We start from the raw sequence: 17361 nt of genomic DNA on the forward strand, positions 1-17361 counted from the left end.
GTTCTCAGGTTTCTGCTTTTTTGAGCAAAATTGACAGTATCTTTAATTCAAAGAAATATTTAAGCGCTGAAATCTACACTTAAAGTGTGCTTTTTTTGGTTATAGCTCCCAGAAATATGACAGCAATTTTTTTTATAGTAAATAGATGCTTCTTTAGGACCATTAGCTCATTTCTTTCTAGGGGATGTCTGAATTATTTAAACAGACAAAAGGAAAGCTCTCTGTGGAAAGGTGTAAATTATACTCTTGTTTGCATGGTATTAGTTCACATATATCCAAACTCTTGTTCTACTTTCTATGCCAACAGTTGATTCACCTTTCTACACATGTTTATTTGTACATATGGGTGTACACTGACTTATTTTCCAAGGATTTGCATTTGAGTCTATTTTCTGATACTTTCCCCTAGTCTTTACTCTTATTTCCAATGGAGGGAGAGGACAGGAGAAGGACACTGTAAAATTGATAAAGTCGATGTCCTTCTTAAGCTTTTTCCTTGACTTATGGGGAGAAGCACTTCTTCCTTTGGAGCTGGTGGGTGTTCCTGTCTGCCATCATAATTATGAATGTCTATCTTTAATTCTTGCCTAAAAGTTGGTAGCCAGTTTCAGAGACAAATGGGATTCTTTCCTTCTTCATTAGAAGGCATCTTTAATGTTTTATAATCTGCCTGTTTTCTAAAATTTTTGAAAAATATTTATGAAAGAACCAAGATGCCCTTCAACGGACGAATGGATAAGGAAGATGTGGTCCATATACACTATGGAGTATTATGCCTCCATCAGAAAGGATGAATACCCAACTTTTGTAGCAACATGGATGGGACTGGAAGAGATTATGCTGAATGAAATAAGTCAAGCAGAGAGTGTCAGTTATCATATGGTTTCACTTATTTGTGGAACATAACAAATAGCATGGAGGACATGGGGAGTTAGGAGAAGGGAGTTGGGGGAAATTGGAAGGGGAGGTGAACAATGAGAGACTGTGGACTCTGAAATACAATCTGAAGGGTTTGAAGAGGTGGGGGGGTGGGAGGTTGGGGGAACAAGGTGGTGGGTATTAGAGAGGGCACGGATTGCATGGAGCACTGGGTGTGGTACAAAAACAATGAATACTGTTATGCTGAAAAAAAATTAAAAAATGATTATAAAAAAAATAAAGTAAAGAGGATCATAGGAGTTTGCTTTGTCCTTTTAAGGACAAAGTAGTCCTAACTTGGACTATTTCTTAGCTTGGTACTTTATATAAAGGTCAAAAAGTAAAGGATTATTTTTTTTTCTTTTGAAGCCATTTTGTCAGAGAAAATAATAAAGAGAATGACATGTACAGCTGTCTAATAATTTTATTAGATTTCCTTTCCAATTACATTTCATGGAGAAAAATCTTTAAATCTTTAAAATTTTTCATTCTACAAAGTGAGTTCATTTGAGCAAAATTTCACTAATTCCTATTCTTCGAGGCGATTTTCCTTCATTCTAGTGGGAAGATGAGTCATTTTTTTTTCCTGTTTTATAGCTATTGATGAAAATGTTTCATTTATATAGATTTTGTTTTTGTTCACTCACAACATTTTATTTTTAAAGCTTTTTAATCTCTTGGAAAAATCATATGTTACTTTGTGTCGTAAATATATAATTGCAATTTTTAAATGAGTAAAACTTTAGAAGGATATTTCAAATCTATTTTTAGTTTGTTGATGTAATAATTTAGAGTTTTCAAAGAATAAATGGATGGCTCATTTAATTTTTGAGGGGTCAAATATCTTAATAGTGTCTTTGTTACATTTCTATTCTACCGTCCTCAGTTGAAGCCCGGCTGCCCAAAATTGCCCTCTGTTTCCAGAGAGTAGGTAGGACAGGACTTCTAAACAGGAGAATAAGGCCTAAATTTTATAATCTGCCTGTTTATGAAATGAATTTAGGAATGTTCATCCACAGAGGTATAGGGCGAATTTATGAAACTTGACGTGGTGGAGGCAGATTTGGAATTCCTGCGGGAGCAACCACTGAAGCTCGGATCTCTGGGAGTGGCTCTTTTCTTCCGGCTGGATTTGGTGTTGTCTGCCTCACTGGGCTCAAACTCCACTGTCATGGACTCCATCCTGGTCACCGTGTACAGGCTGCTTTGCCGAGTGGGGAGAAACCTGGTGGTCTTGAGTTCCAGCTCCTCATAGCTAGAAACCTCAATGAAAGGACACCAGCGGAAGGCTCTTTTGAAGCCAGCTCGAAATCTGAAGAGAAGCAGGCCACAGAAAGAAAAATATCACGTTTACAAGTGGAAATTCCCTTCAACTGTCACAGAAAGCCCTACTTCTGGCAATTAAACAAAATCAAGCTTTGAATTTGCCAAACTCTTAAAATGTATGCCACAGTATTGGTACTAGTCCTTCAAGTTTTCTTGTTTGAATTTTAATGTCTTATCAATGAGAAGCAAGTCATCGAAGACTGAAAGCACGGCATCAGGTAATCCTTATGCCAAAGAAACAGTGTACATTTCTTCAGTCATTTTATATGTTTGCAGAAGTGTTAATTGAATTAGGCTTGGCAGTTAAGGCACTTAAAAATGACATATTTCAGGGGCACCTGGGTGGCTCAGTGGGTTAAAGCCTCTGCCTTCGGCTCAGGTCATGATCCCAGGGTCCTGGGATCGAGCCCCACATTGGGCTCTCTGCTCAGCAGGGAGCCTGCTTCCTCCTCTCTCTCTGCCTGCCTCTCTGCCTACTTGTGATCTCTGTCTGTCAAATAAATAATAAATAAAATCTTTAAAAAAATGACATATTTCAAAATAGCTTCTTTCAGAAATGATTACACATTTTTACATTAAAGTCCCATTTAATGTTAGAATTAATTACTAATCTTGAAGGTTTTTATCTAATGATATATGAAAGCACACAATCCTTTGTTTTGTAAACCATTAAGTGAAGTTGATTAAAAACAGATGTACTGCCTTCAAAGTGCAAGCTCTGTTTTTAAAAAACAAAAAACAAACAAACAAACAAAAAAAAAACAACAAAAAACCCCAGATGTACTGCTTGTGGGGTGGCTTGAATTGATACATGGCTTATGCAATTAATGAAAAAAAAGAGGAAGAATTAAGTGTTTAACAAAGTGAAGGGACAGTATAATGGAGGCCCAACTGCAAAGAGAGTTTAGGATTTGGCTCACAGTTACTCACATGAAGTTCTGTTTCTAGTTGTGCTCAGAACACATTGTTTTTTTAGGGAATCATCAGTCAGGAACTTTACCCCTGCCCCTCCGTGTGTTTTTACATACAACCAAGGTGTTTTTATCTGGAAACAACATTTTACCTTCCTTTCCAGTCTTAAATTTGGCTATAAATACTACCTTTTAAAAACTTTACTGTAAAAGTAGCTTTGCCCTGACCACTTCAATTTCCTCACTACCCATTTCCATGGATACTGCCCTCTGTCTTTCTCACTGACCTCATTATATAGGCAGAAAGGGCAGAAGGATTGGAATTCTCCTTGCCTTACTGATTCTATAACCCTCACAGCAACACCTTCTATTTTGAAGTCTGTTTACAAGACATCCTTATTAATAGAGACTCACATATGTCATCCTCTCTCCCCATCTTAAAAAAATTATCTGTATATTTCTATGAAGTGTCTTCATTTCTCTGAGGACTCGAGCACATATTCAACTCACCTCCTTCAATCATGATGGAATTTTTTTTCTTTTTGTGCAGACAAAATTTGGAAGGGTTTGGAGGGAGAATTTAGGCCATATAAAAATTTCCCAGTTAGAACTTCTAAGTTCACTGTTTTGAGGGTGTAATTTTTAAGGTGGTATATTTCATAAAGTAGGTTGGAGTCTAGGAAAAAAATCAAGCTTTGTACTCCCTTCAGTGAATTTTTAAAATTTTCCTTCTTTTTGACATTTTTAATTTGCACCAAGAAGCTGGAACAACATCATATGCTTTCAGCTAAGCCAGGAGGGACAAGAAACTTGGGTTTGATAATTTCGTTTCTACCTTTTATTCAGACAGCAGTAGATGATGGGGTTGTACATGGTCGAGCTCATTGCCAGCCAAAAGCTGGCCAGGTAGACCTGCTGGATGTATTTCCACCTATTTAGCTGTTGATAGACTGCAGTGAGGATGAAGTAAATATGATAAGGCAGCCAGCAGATGGCAAATGTCACCACAACAATTATCATCATTTTTACAACCTAAAAAGAAAGAAGGAAAGAGGTCAATTTTGGAAAATTTAAAAGTCATTAAATATATTTGTTGCAGTAGCTTACTGAAATTATATTTTTCTGCCAATATAGCTAAATACATAGCATGCCTGAGGATTAGTATTAAAAAAGTGGGAGGTAAGCTAGGGACAGCTGCCTTAGATAAGTCTCAAGAAAGCTATGCTGATGTCACCATTCCTTCTTATTTAACCCAAGTGAATGGATGACACTAACTCAAACAGAAACAAATATATATTAATTGGCCTGAAGAAAAGGAGTGTTTAGAAGAATCCAAAGAGCTTAGGGGAGAGAAGAGCAAGGTTTGGCTGTGCTAGCCTGAACAGTAAAATAGCAGAGATATATCTAGAGAAACCGACTGTTAAGCCATGGTATGGGTAATTTAGGCTGTAAGGGCTGGGCTGGTTCCTCCATATTTACTATAGCCTGACTATATAGTTAAGACTATTCAGATTTCTTTACTCTAATACCATGCTCATGAGGGAACCTTTTGAATGTCAACTTGGTTTCTCTTATAATCTGGTGTTGGGGAAGGTTTCTCAGGACAGTGAGTATGAATATTCACATTAGTCTGAGGAAATATCATTAACTTTAAATTTATAAATAGACAACCAACTGTTTTATACATTAGGTCTTATGAATTTGGTAAGCACGGATTGTTTCCTTGGTTTCCACACCTTCGAAACAAAATATTCTAGAGACCCCTGGCCAAAGTAACCTATCAACATTTATTTCTCCACCACTGGGCCTTAACTTCCTAAATGGCAGAGAGAATGTCTTGATTATCTTAATATTCTCAGCATCTAGCACAATCGGAAGCATATAGCTGAAGATAAATAATTAGATATGGAATTAATGAATAATGAATGACAATGTATAATTTAAAATAGTACATTGGACGGGAGGATATTTTATGTGTCCCTAAATGAAATAAAATCTGTCCATTGTCTGTGACTATAAGAAAGGTAGACTCAAAGCATCTTGGCTTTGTGTGGAAAAGGAGATAATAATAAAATGATGACCTTATTTAATATTTTTCACTAGCAATCTGCCCGCTAAATTTGTCCATACTTCTTTTGGCAATTTGGAAAGAGTAAAATATTTAGAATGATATATGTTAAATAAAAGAATTTGGGAGATTATCCCTAGTCAGATCAGCCCAGAAATCAGAGAGAGTCCTGACATCAGTGATTTATGAAGCATCTTAGAACTAAGAAAATATGATATTTATGGACTGGACCCATTGTTTCACTGCAAGTTAGGGATTCAGATGAAAAGTTGGCAAGGTTAAGAGTCAGGAGAGACATGATTCTAGAACAAGGCAAAGCATGAAGTGGATCAGTGTGGAAGACAAAGCTTTCCCAAGAGCCCGATCACAGTACTGTCCAGGTAACTAGTACTAAGCTTCATTAGAGCTGAAGATCTAGGTCAATAGCTCATAGAATGTTATCAGTGGCCATACCACCAAAAGCATTTTTTTTCTCAATGCTCTTTAAACTGATTTTTTTCCCTGAAAAGCTGTATTCAGATTTCTGCATTTATCTCTCTGATTTCTTATTTATATATTTGTGGAAGGTAAATAAGAACCACATTTTATTATAATTCACATTTATACAATGCTTCATGTATTTAACAACTGATTAGCTGGTTTTCAATTGTGCTTTAGGAAACTGAGGCAAAGACCAAAAGATTTGACCACTGTGATTCATGAAACAAGGATGGAGTTTTAAAACTAAGATTCATAAGTCTTTTTTCTTCCTACTTACATTAATAACATTTATTGAATGTCTCTTGGGTCTAGAAAACAGAATAGAGGAAAATAATGAGTAAAGGACCCATCTCTTATCCTGAAGAAGCTTACAATATAATGAAAACAATGTAAATAAAAAATACATGGAAATGTGGTGAATATAAACACATGTGTATGAAATTGAAATAATAATTATGAGAACTTACTAGCTTATTATAAGCAAGAATGATTCAGTGCCTGGTAACTAGCCCAGGGACAGAAGACTGAACAAAATAAGTTCTACTACTGCCTTCTAATTTCGACTATATGAACATCATACTACTTCTTAAACATGACAGGTAAGCTCCTGCCCCCAATTATTTGCCCTCCAGAACACTGGTTCCCCCAGTTATTCCCACGGGGTACCACCCTCATGCTCTTCTCCCCTTTGCACAGCTGTTACTTTCTCTGTGACTCCCTTCTGACCAACCCATGTAAGACCGCAGTCTGTCCATTCTTTATTTTCAGTTTGTTATGTTTGTTCTTTACTTTCTGTCTCCTCATGTTGGAATATAAAAGAGCAAGAATTTTCTGCTTGCTTTTTTTTTTCCTGATGGATTCAGGCACATAGATTGGATTTCATACATAATTGGTGCTCAGAAATTTTTTAAAATAAATACATGAAAGTGAAAAAAAAAAGAAACTAAGAGTCATATAGGGGGTGAAGCGATGTCTTTGATTTTACTTGGTCATTAATTACTGGTATCATTTGTCCTCCAAGTTTAAAATAGCTGGTTTAAAATAGGCATGTATGTATAAAATGTATAAAATGAGCTTAATATTTTATTGCTCTTTCATTTTTCTAGGCAAACACATTTAAAAGAGTATGAGTGTACAAATGATATAATCAATATTTTAGGTGCATGAACGCATTAAATTTTATTCTGAATTAATGTTAAGGGCAAAAAAAAGTCTATATCAGTGTGAACATGGTACAGGCTACTCTGTTAAATATGGTATCAGCAAATATGCATAAGAGCTTCTTGGAATGCTTTTTTTGGCAGGCTGACCACAAACTCCCTGTGCATGAAGTTGTTTTCCAACAATAGTAATTAAAGACCTACAAAGGCTGTTAGAATCTTTTAATTGTCTTCCAACCATCAATGTGGAAGAAGTCCATACTGTGGAAAAATTAAAGTGGATGTGGAAAATTAAATTAAATGAAAATGCCTCTGGAATGGAAATTTCAGATAACTTCTAATTCATGGATATAGGGCCTTATTGACCTTGTTATAAAACATTTAGAAACTTATTTGAAAATAAGGAAAAATCTTAGAGACCCTACAAGACCCTAAAAGATTTGAAAATAAGGAAAAATCAAAAGGACTCTAAACGAAAAGATCTTCTACATGGTTATAATACACTTCACTTATTTCTATAAAATACGTTTTAACTGTTAGCTTCAGTCTCTCCTCACACAATCTTGTGGAATTATTAACGATATCAAACTTTCGGGACTCCAGCTGTAATGTAAATGCAAAAGCGGGACTTTCGGTGGAAGAAATTGCATTGCTTTGTCAAGTGTCAAAAGCAAAACAGCACTTTGAAGCACAAACCTTGACCAATGATAGATGTGCAAATACCATGAGCAGCTCGCCTGAGTCTGATGGCTGGACGATGGCACTAGCATATAAATACTAATCAGGAAAGGTGTTCAGTTTGGTAGCCTTCCTGAAAATCCTGAAATTTTTAGGCAAGGTAAGAAACCGGGTAGAGACAATTCAAATCTTTCACCATGTGTTACAACTTGATAGAAACGATCGATTGATGTTGGGTATTTCATAAATCTGAGCTATGTCCCACTTCTGAGGCAATGGGATTTATTTTCCATTTTCCATGGCAACAAGAACAGTCGTGGCTGCCCACTGTCCTTGGCACAGACACTTACGAGCAGGGGAAAGAAGGGAGATGCGACAAGTGATGTAGTTCCTACAGTTCTACTGCCTGTTTTTAGTAGTTAAGGATCCACTTTACGCACATAGATAGGATTGAAATGCATGACCTGGTAAGTGAAAATAAGCTTTGGGCACCTTTTCTTTGTGTATCAAAGGGAAAAACAAATCTTTGATTTTTGTATCCTGTACAGATTAGACTGGAATGCCTATAGCTATTCTTATCTTTCATATTAAATTAGTGTAGGAGGGATGATTTGGGGTTTAGGTCATAAAAGAGAAAAAATGTAAGTCTAGGAAATGAAATGGAATAGTGCCAACCATAAAATATGTCTAGGATTATATTCTTCAGTAGAGGATTTATTCTTCCTAAATGTATGAACTGTAAATTTTTAATGCCATGTGACAGGAAGCTTCTTGTTTGGATTAGAACCCCTCAGAACGTATGTTCTGGAGGACCGTCCCATGGGTCACACCCTACCACTTCACCACACCTTTTGTCTGCACAAACATTCTTAAACGGACCGTTATATTTCTTTAAGTCAAAATTGCAAACCTGCTTATTTTAACCACACATTAGCAAATTAAAATATATATTCTCCAAAGTAGGTATGGGAAAAATTTCAATGAAAGCGTCAAAAGGAAAAGTACCATTTCATGGGCTATTTAGGTTCAGCTTTTGCTGTTGCAGTTATATTCAGTAAGCATAAAAATTTCAGTTTTGAGAAAGAAAATAAGAACCCAGTAATAACAGTTGTGGGAAAAAAAGGCACCATGGTCTAGAAGCCGAGTTGAATTTTGCTAGTGATTTTAGAATTAGATAAGAATACAGGCGCTGTAAAGACAATTATCATATGATCTCTCTGATATGAGAAATTTGAGAGGCATGGCGGGGGCTTGTGGGGGGTAGGGAAGGAAAAAATGAAACAAGATCGGGAGGTAGACAAAGCATAAGACTCTTAATCTCACAAAACAAACTGAGGGTTGCTGGGTTGGGGGGTATGGATAAGGTGGTTGGGTTATGGACATTGGGGAGGGTATGTGCTATGGTGAGTGCTGTGAATTGTGTAAGCCTGACGATTCACAGACCTGTACTCCTGGGGCAAATAATACATTATATATTAATAAAAATTAAAAAAAAAAAGAATACAGGTGCGCTGTTAGTGTCATCCAAGAAATGTGACACTGGTGCCATCCCCAAACAATGTGAGAATGTAGTTAAGTTAGTGTAGAGTCATGTCTGTGAGAAGTTATGTCAACCCCAAACAAATGAGAATAACCTGTGTGTGTGTGTGTAGGTTCAAGTGTGGAAAACATGTGTGTGTGTGTGTGTGTGTGTGTGTGTGTGTGTAGTGTTGTATTTGGACTCTCCTTCTTTACATGTTATTATGTTTTCATTTTTTCCATTTTCATTTTTTCCATTGAAAACTTAAACTTTGAGAGCATCATAAGATTTTAGGCTTATCATCATAAGCCTAAAGATCTAAAACGAAAGAAAGCAGTGCAGCCCACAAAAGGGAAGATGAGATGAAATTAAGAAAAGGAAGTATATTAAAGCAAGATGTGTAAAGACTGATGTTATGGGATCATGGTTGGAGATAAAAATGTATGGAGGCTTCTTATGGAACAAATTGTGTTCCCCCATTCTTTGGTTAAGTTTACAAGGTTTGCTTGCTTATTTATTTATTTATTTATTTATCTCTAGCTTTTTTGGGATATAAGTGTTATCTAATGTGTACAGTGTGATAACTTGATACATGTATGGTTTGTGAGGTGATTACCACAATAAGCTTTCACATAATTACTGTTTTTGGTTTGTGTGCATGTGTGGTAAGTACACTGAAAATTTTTTTTAAAAGATTTTTATTTATTTATTTGACAGAGAGAGATCACAAGTAGGCAGAGAGGCAGGCAGAGAGAGTGAGAGGGAAGCAGGCTCCCTGCTGAGCAGAGAGCCTGATGCGGGGCTCGATCCCAGGACCCCAAGATCATGACCTGAGCCGAAGGCAGTGGCTTAACCCACTGAGCCACCCAGGCGCCCCAGTACACTGAAATTTTACTAGCAACTTTCCAGTATATAATCCAGTCTAGTTAACTATAGTCCCCATGCTTCACGTCAGATCCTCAGACTGTATTCGTCTTATAACTGGGCCAGTAGGAGACCTGCAGGGAGGCATCCCAAGCTCCTTGTGGACTGGCCTCCTGCAGAGTCCATGACTGGTAGTAGAATCCAAGTCCCTCTGCTGGGTTCCATCTACCCTGCTTGCTATTTTTCCAGCCACTCACCTGCTTCCTAGTTCAGCAGCTCATGACTTAGTTCTCTGACTGGAGGGAGAGAAATGGATCTTTTTGGCAGCACCCTGCAGAGCTGGGGCAGTGAGTACTCACTCACTCACTCACTCACTCACTCAATTACTTCCATTTTTCCCCTTGGGAGAAATCACCCCTGAGAAAGACCTTCTTGACACTGAGCTGTGTCACTTTCAGGGAGAGGTGAGGTGGGTGTGGTCAAGCTGTTCCTGTTACCTTTTCCATGGCATCTGCCTTAGACATTTTTTTCTCTAATGTTGTGCTAGAACTTCTCTGCTAGACTCCGGGACTTCCACATGGCTCTCTGGTCCATGGATGATTATCTAAATCAGTATTTTCCAGGGCTCCTGGACTGGAGCAAAGAGGAACTACAGTTGGTTCACAGGCCATGGTAGGGTCCACAGCTGCATGGAGGTCTCTATATCCATTACCTGACTCATGGTGGGTGGGACTCCTCCCAAATTCCTTCACCTTGGTGCTGGTGAAAGAACGAAATCCAAATGAGGCGAGAGCCAAATCCTCCAGGATATAGAACTGTTTCTGGGTCTATAGCTGGGACATGTTTAGCCTCCTGGATGCAGGCCTGCCTTCTCAAAATGACTCTTCTCTTTCTTGGCCCGCACCAGATCTATCTAGATCCTTCAGCATCCACAAAAGCACTTTTGCCTCTGGATGGATGCCACATTGTTATTAAAGAGATAACAAGAGATGTCTTATTTTGTCATCTTGGTGATGTCAGTCTTCAAAATTCATGCTGATGTCTTAATCCCCAGTACCTCAGCATGAGACTGGATTTGGAGATATGGGGTTGAAAGAGATAATTAAGTTAAAATGAGTTCATTAGGAGGCGGCCTCAGTCAGCATGACTGGTGTTGTTGAAAGAAAAAGTGATTAGAACACTGACACACAGAGGGAAGACCATGCAAGACAGAGGTTTGCAGTCATCTGCACACCAAGCAGAGAAGCCTCAGAGGAAGCCATCTCAGACAACACCTTCCACTCAGATGACTCACCTCCAAAACAGTGAAAAAATAAATGTCTGTTGCTTAAACCACCAGTCTATTGTATTTTGTTATGGCAACCTGAAAAGCCAGCAACAATGTTTGAAATGCTGAGAACGCTAGATGATATGGCTTCACGCCAGCAAACTTGGAGGCAGAATACTCTACAGGGCCCCAGAAAATGGAGACTTCCAGAGAGGTTTGGATCACCTGTAGAATTGCACTTACCAATATCAGAAATAGACTAGGATCTCCATTTGCATCAGATGAGCCTCTCTTAGGTTATATATGGTCTTTCTCAGGAGCACTGTTTTCCATGGTAATTCCTTGGTAGCGGAAATAATGACACTGCATATAGAAACCTTGCTTGCTGAATAAGATGATAGATTTTTCTTGGTTGTTCTACTGTCCAAAAATCCAATTGAATCTGTCACTTGAGCTTAGACAGAAGAGTGGTCTCTGATTAAGGCAAAAGCCTTCTTTCTTATTACACTGAGGTATTCACCTCTGAAGGAGCAGAGCTGTTATGGCTTCTTAGGTTAAATGAAGAAAACTAAAATAGGAACTAGCCAGAAAACAATTTCTGTGGTTTACAGAAACAATAGAAGTAGATTTATTTATCAGCATTTCCTGAGTATCCAAATAATCAAGAGCAATTTTAACAAAAGTTTTTGAAAAGGAATTGTCACGTATTGTGACTATTGGGACAAAGTCCTGTTTTTGAGGCTTCTGTTTTATTAGAACGGGAAGGAATGTAAGAGTATGGTTTAAAAATGTGGATTACGTTAAAGTGTATGTTTAGCAAATTAACAACAAAAATGTGATACAAGAATATAATTCGCAACATGTTGACTACAAGATAGTGGTCTGGTAATGGGACCAAAGTTTGAAATTCTTTGATCAGTATTTGTGCTTTTAGGGAAAGGGCCTGGGTTGTTACATTTTAACTGGAGTGCAGTGAAGAGCCCATTCCTGACTTTGCATTTTAAATATCTCCTTTCTTTCTTTTTTTTTTTAATTTTTTTCAAAGATTTTTATTTATTTATTTGACAGAGAGATCACAAGTAGGCAGAGAGGCAGGCAGAGAGAGAGAGGAGGAAGCAGGCTCCCTGCCGAGCAGAGAGCCCGATGTGGGGCTCGATTCCAGGACCCTATGATCATGACCTGAGCCGAAGGCAGAGGCTTAACCCACTGAGCCACCCAGGCGCCCCTAAATGTCTCCTTTCTAAGCTCTAGAAGGTACAGCAATGTTTTCAAACTTATCCTGGCTTATCTCACCCCACATTTCAAAGCTTCTATTCTCTTATCTTTTCCCTCCTTAACGCCCTGTGCTAGTTTCTGGTGCCACAAACTCTGTGCTCCAGAATCCAGAGTTCACCCCAGGTGCTGCACTCCAAGCACCAGCCTGGTGGTTCTAACACTCATTTTGAGACTCAGCAAAGGAAAATCATACTGACAGCAACATTTTCCTTTGGGTGAGGCAAGGTCAGCAGACCCATTTGAAGGTGACCTTGATGGATGACTCAGTGGAGTTGTGTTCCCTTTTGATTTTAGTAACAGGCTTAGTGTTTTTTGTAATCATTAACAAATACACTTGCCAGTGTATGACCTTCTCTAACCTTCATGACAAACCTATGACTATATAGCTTCTCCATTTTATGGATGAGAGACTTAAGACTCAGAAGGTGGGATGCTTCCTCCAGATCCCAAAGGCAGGTTCAGAGCTAGAGTTCCTGGGTCTCTTAATTCTTCATCAGCTAAGGGCTGATTCTCTTTCTCAAGACCTTTAGAAATAGCCCTGGCTTCTTTCCTCATTTAACATGCTCAGGCAATGGCTAAGTGAAGGATAGTCAGACAACTTTTTTTTTTTTTTTTTTTTTTTTTTTTTTTGCCAAGGAATTGCCCATTTGAGCTTCAGGTAAGATGAGATCTTGTCCTAAAGCTGGAAGATCAAAGATCAAGAGAAGAAGTTGGAATGGTGGAGCGGGCTAGGAGCTTGAAGTTGGAATCTGGTTTACCTATTGCTATGGGAATATGGACAGATTTATCTGCATTAAAGCTATGAAATAGGGACTCAGTACTTCAGATATTTTATGGGCTCATGTGGCACCTCTTACTTCCACAGACTTCATTTATGCTGAGCATGTTTAAAGACAAATGGACAAGAAGTACCAATTCTTGACAATCTTCTATATTCTTTTCACCTAGTAGCCATAAAGCAGGTCTGCTGAAAAGGATTACTTTAGTCCCAAATAAATAGTTCCTGTTAGGATTTAAGATCCTTTGACATTCACAGAAGGGGACCGAGTGAAGAGAATTTCTGCCTCAATTACCTTTGTGGGGAAGTGAGTATCAGAAAGCAAACGGCGGGACGCCTGGGTGGCTCAGTTGGTTAAGCAGCTGCCTTCGGCTCAGGTCATGATCCCAGCGTCCTGGGATCGAGTCCCACATCGGGCTCCTTGCTTGGCGGGGAGCCTGCTTCTCCCTCTGCCTCTGCCTGCCATTCTGTCTGCCTGTGCTCGCTCTCTCTCACTCTCTCTCTGACAAATAAATAAAAAAAAAAAAAAAAAAAAAAAGAAAGCAAACGGCTGCAATCAGCTTCTGGCTGCTGGCAACATGATTTAGGGTTAGCTCTTCCTTTTCTGTTCCAGGAGCTGGGGCAGGGGGAGATCTGGTATCTCAGGAATGTGCCTGGCCAGGTGATAAAGGCGAGGCTGACATCATTTGCTCAGCCAAGAGATTTTATATCTTGCGCTATGTTGACATAACCTGTCCTTTTAAAAATACGCTGTTATTAATGTATTGTGGTCTGAAATAGTATGTCAGCCAGTGTTTAACATACTTTTGCAGTTGGCTCTTTGTCTTGAAGGTGTACATACTTTAATTGCTTTTTGAAATAGCATAAATCTAGAATACTTAAAAATATGCTTTACTATGCTAAATCTGGTAGAAAATGATATGAGCCACTGAATATTCATATTTTTCTATATGATATGTGACAATCTAAGAAGGCATGGATTATAAATAATGTTATTGTCCTGATTTGTAGTTACTTTGAAATAAACCTATGTGGTTAGCATGTGCTTATTACTCTGGAATGCCCTGATCTGATAGCCTTCCCTGTAAAATGCTCTATGCATCTTTTGGGAGGTTACCTCAAGTTCACCTATCTCAGTAGCTTCCCTCATTTCTTCATGCAGGTATTGTTAGATCCTAATGAGATTTAGCAAATCATGCTTACATCTTATAACACAGATGCATATTATAGTCAAGCATGTTTCTGTTTCCTTCCAAATATGGGCATATGCATTATTTGTTTTTGTGTCTCCAGAACCTAGCATAGTTCTTTTTAAAAAAAAAATTATTTTTTATTAACATATAATGTATTATTAGCCCCAGGGGTACAGGTTTGTGAATCGCCAGGTTTACACACTTCACAGCACTTACCATAGCACATACCTTCCCCAATGTCCATAACCCAACCACCCTCTCCCTCCCCCCTCCCCCCAGCAACACTCAGTTTGTTTTGTGAGATTAAGAGTCTTTTGTGGTTTGTCTCCCTCCCAATCCCATCTTGTTTCATTTTTTCCTTCCCTACCCCCGAAACCCCCCACTTTGTCTCTCAACTTCCTCATATCAGGGAGATCATATGATAATTGTCTTTCTTTGATTGACTTATTTCGCTCAGCATAATACTCTCTAGTTCCATCCACGTCGTCGCAAATGGCAAGATTTAATTTCTTTTGATGGCTGCATAGTATTCCATTATAGATATATACCACATCTTCTTTATCCATTTATCTGTTGATGGAAATCTAAGTTCTTTCCATAGTTTGGCTATTGTGGACATCCTAGCATAGTGCTTGACATTGAATAAATTACCTGTTGACTGAAGGTAGTGAATTTTCTCACTCATATTAATGAACACTTCAATTGCAAGAAGGATCGTTTATCTTTATCTTACCAGTGTTTGGTCCTATCATGCACATAATAGGATTTCAAAATATACATCTTTGAACTAGAAAGGCAGAATTTCTTTTTCTTTCTTTTTTCCTTCTTTGCCTACCCCCTTATGCTATGCCTTTTATTCCTATGACTTATTCATTCCATAACCAGAAGCTTGTATCTCCCACTTCCCTTCACCCCTTTTGTCCAACCATCAGTTTGTTCTGTATATTTATAGGTCTGATTCTGTTTCAAAAGTATTATTTAAGTGAATAAAACAAAAAATACATTTAAATATATCTAAATTAAGATAATTATTATTGCTCTTAACTTTTGTGTTTAGCACAATGTTTAAGAAGAATATTTGAAACAGGTGATGGCTCAGGCTTAGGAAGGAAGTCAATTATTTTTGCAAAATTAGTTTATTGTATACTTATATAGCAATTGTCTTACAATAATGACATCAAGTATGTAGCTTATTATGTAAACCTAGAGCTCATAGAAGTAGTATTGATTTATATAATATACATTTCAGAGTCAGTGACCTGTAGATGATATTTAATGTCTTGAGAATGAATGAATATAAGAATGAATATAGGAATAAATGAATTATATATGTAATTATTTATATATTCAGATATATATGAATGATTTACATATATGAATATATATATTTCTTATGGTTCTGTTTCTCTGGATAACACTGACTAACAGAACTATGATATCCATTATACTGCACAGTATCCCATTATATGCTATGTATTTCCATATTTTTGGCCTTGCTAGAAGCAGCCAATTCCTGAACACTTCCATTTTCATATAAAAAATATATTTAATCTAAGCAAGAATGTATTTTTTTCCTGGTAAATAACCCATTCCTCATCAGTTCAGCTGATGGCACATGGCCTTGCTTCATATTTCATTAATTCATTAATTCTGCATATATATATGCAGAATATATATATGCAAAATGGTGAGAGGGAAAGGGGAGTTTTTAAGAATTGGTTATTGTCTTGGTTCACACAACTAGGAAGGCTGAGTAATCCCATGATATACCATGTTCAAGCTGGAGACCCAGGAAAGCTGCTGGAGGAAATTGATGTCTCAACTTAGGTGGGCAGGCAGAGAACAATTCAACCGTTCTCCACTTTTTTGTTCTTTTCAGGCTCTCAACAAATTGGATGATGTTCACCTGCATTGGGGAGGACATCTGCTATACACAGTCTACCAATTCAAATGTTCATGTCTTCCAGAAACACCCTCAGAGACACACCCAGATATTATGTTTAACAAGCTATCTGGGCATCGTGTGTCCCAGTCAAGCTGATATATAAAAGGGACCATTACAATAGCATAGATTTCATTATGTTCTTGGATTTAATTTTGATATGCTACTAACAGAGTAGGTTAGATACATGTCTGTATTGTACCTTGTCTTTTATTTCAATGGTGGTTACAAAAACTATTTCCACACACAAACTTCTTTTTGTAGAGTGTGATCTTGTGTCAGTACAGATTTATTTGCACCATAAAGTAAATATAAGTCAAGATATATATTCTAGAAGCTGGCACTTTGTTCTCTTAATAGCAGCAATGGCATCAAGAAAGAAATGCCTTTTTATTGTAAGAAATTAACTCAGAACGTGGTACTAACATGTAGGCGCATTTGGTTTTATAAGAATGTTTAAGAACGAGGATAATAAATAAATAAATACCTCAAAAAAATAAAGGACAAATAGTCGCCTCTGAAGCTGAAGGGAAACTAAAATTTGTTGAGGACCTGTTATATGAAAAAGACTGTGCTACATGTATTCTGTGTGTTACCTCACTCTAATTGATGTACTTGGTACATATTGGAGGTGCCCTGCTGTTATTATTGTTATATGATACTGTTAAATGTCAAGTAGGCATGCATCTCTTTTCTAACAGGGAGTGTTGTCAGGATGTAGAAGGGGCTGATTCTGGAGATTAAGATAAATAAAACATTCTTCTATACAGTGAGTACTTTGTTATTCAAGTGATTTAATTTATATTGCAAACCTAGACCCCTCCTCTAAACTTCTGTTACTTATTCCCTCATGATCCTTAGGTATTTTGTATATTTGTGTTTTGATATATTTCTTTACTTTGCAGTGGTGACATTTTTTTAACAGCTGGAGTTTTACATTTAAAAGTCACATATTTAGTCTCATAATTTTTCAATCATAATT

At 37.5% G+C, this 17361-nt stretch overlaps 1 protein-coding gene across 1 annotated transcript in view; it reads right to left on the reverse strand.

Moving 5' to 3' along the window:
* Positions 1-1139: 1139 nt before the first annotated feature.
* The window catches only part of TACR3 (tachykinin receptor 3), a 74286-nt gene continuing 58064 nt past the window's right edge, over positions 1140-17361 (reverse strand). The window contains exons 4-5 of the mRNA XM_047718124.1: positions 3991-4187; positions 1140-2230 (exon numbers count right to left, since the gene is read on the reverse strand). Of these exons, the coding sequence (XP_047574080.1) occupies positions 1918-2230; positions 3991-4187 (510 nt within the window). The 3' untranslated portion in view covers positions 1140-1917. The remainder of the gene's footprint in view (positions 2231-3990; positions 4188-17361) is intronic.

Source organism: Lutra lutra, chromosome 2 (assembly GCF_902655055.1).
Source record: "Lutra lutra chromosome 2, mLutLut1.2, whole genome shotgun sequence".
Taxonomy (NCBI): Eukaryota; Metazoa; Chordata; class Mammalia; order Carnivora; family Mustelidae; genus Lutra; species Lutra lutra.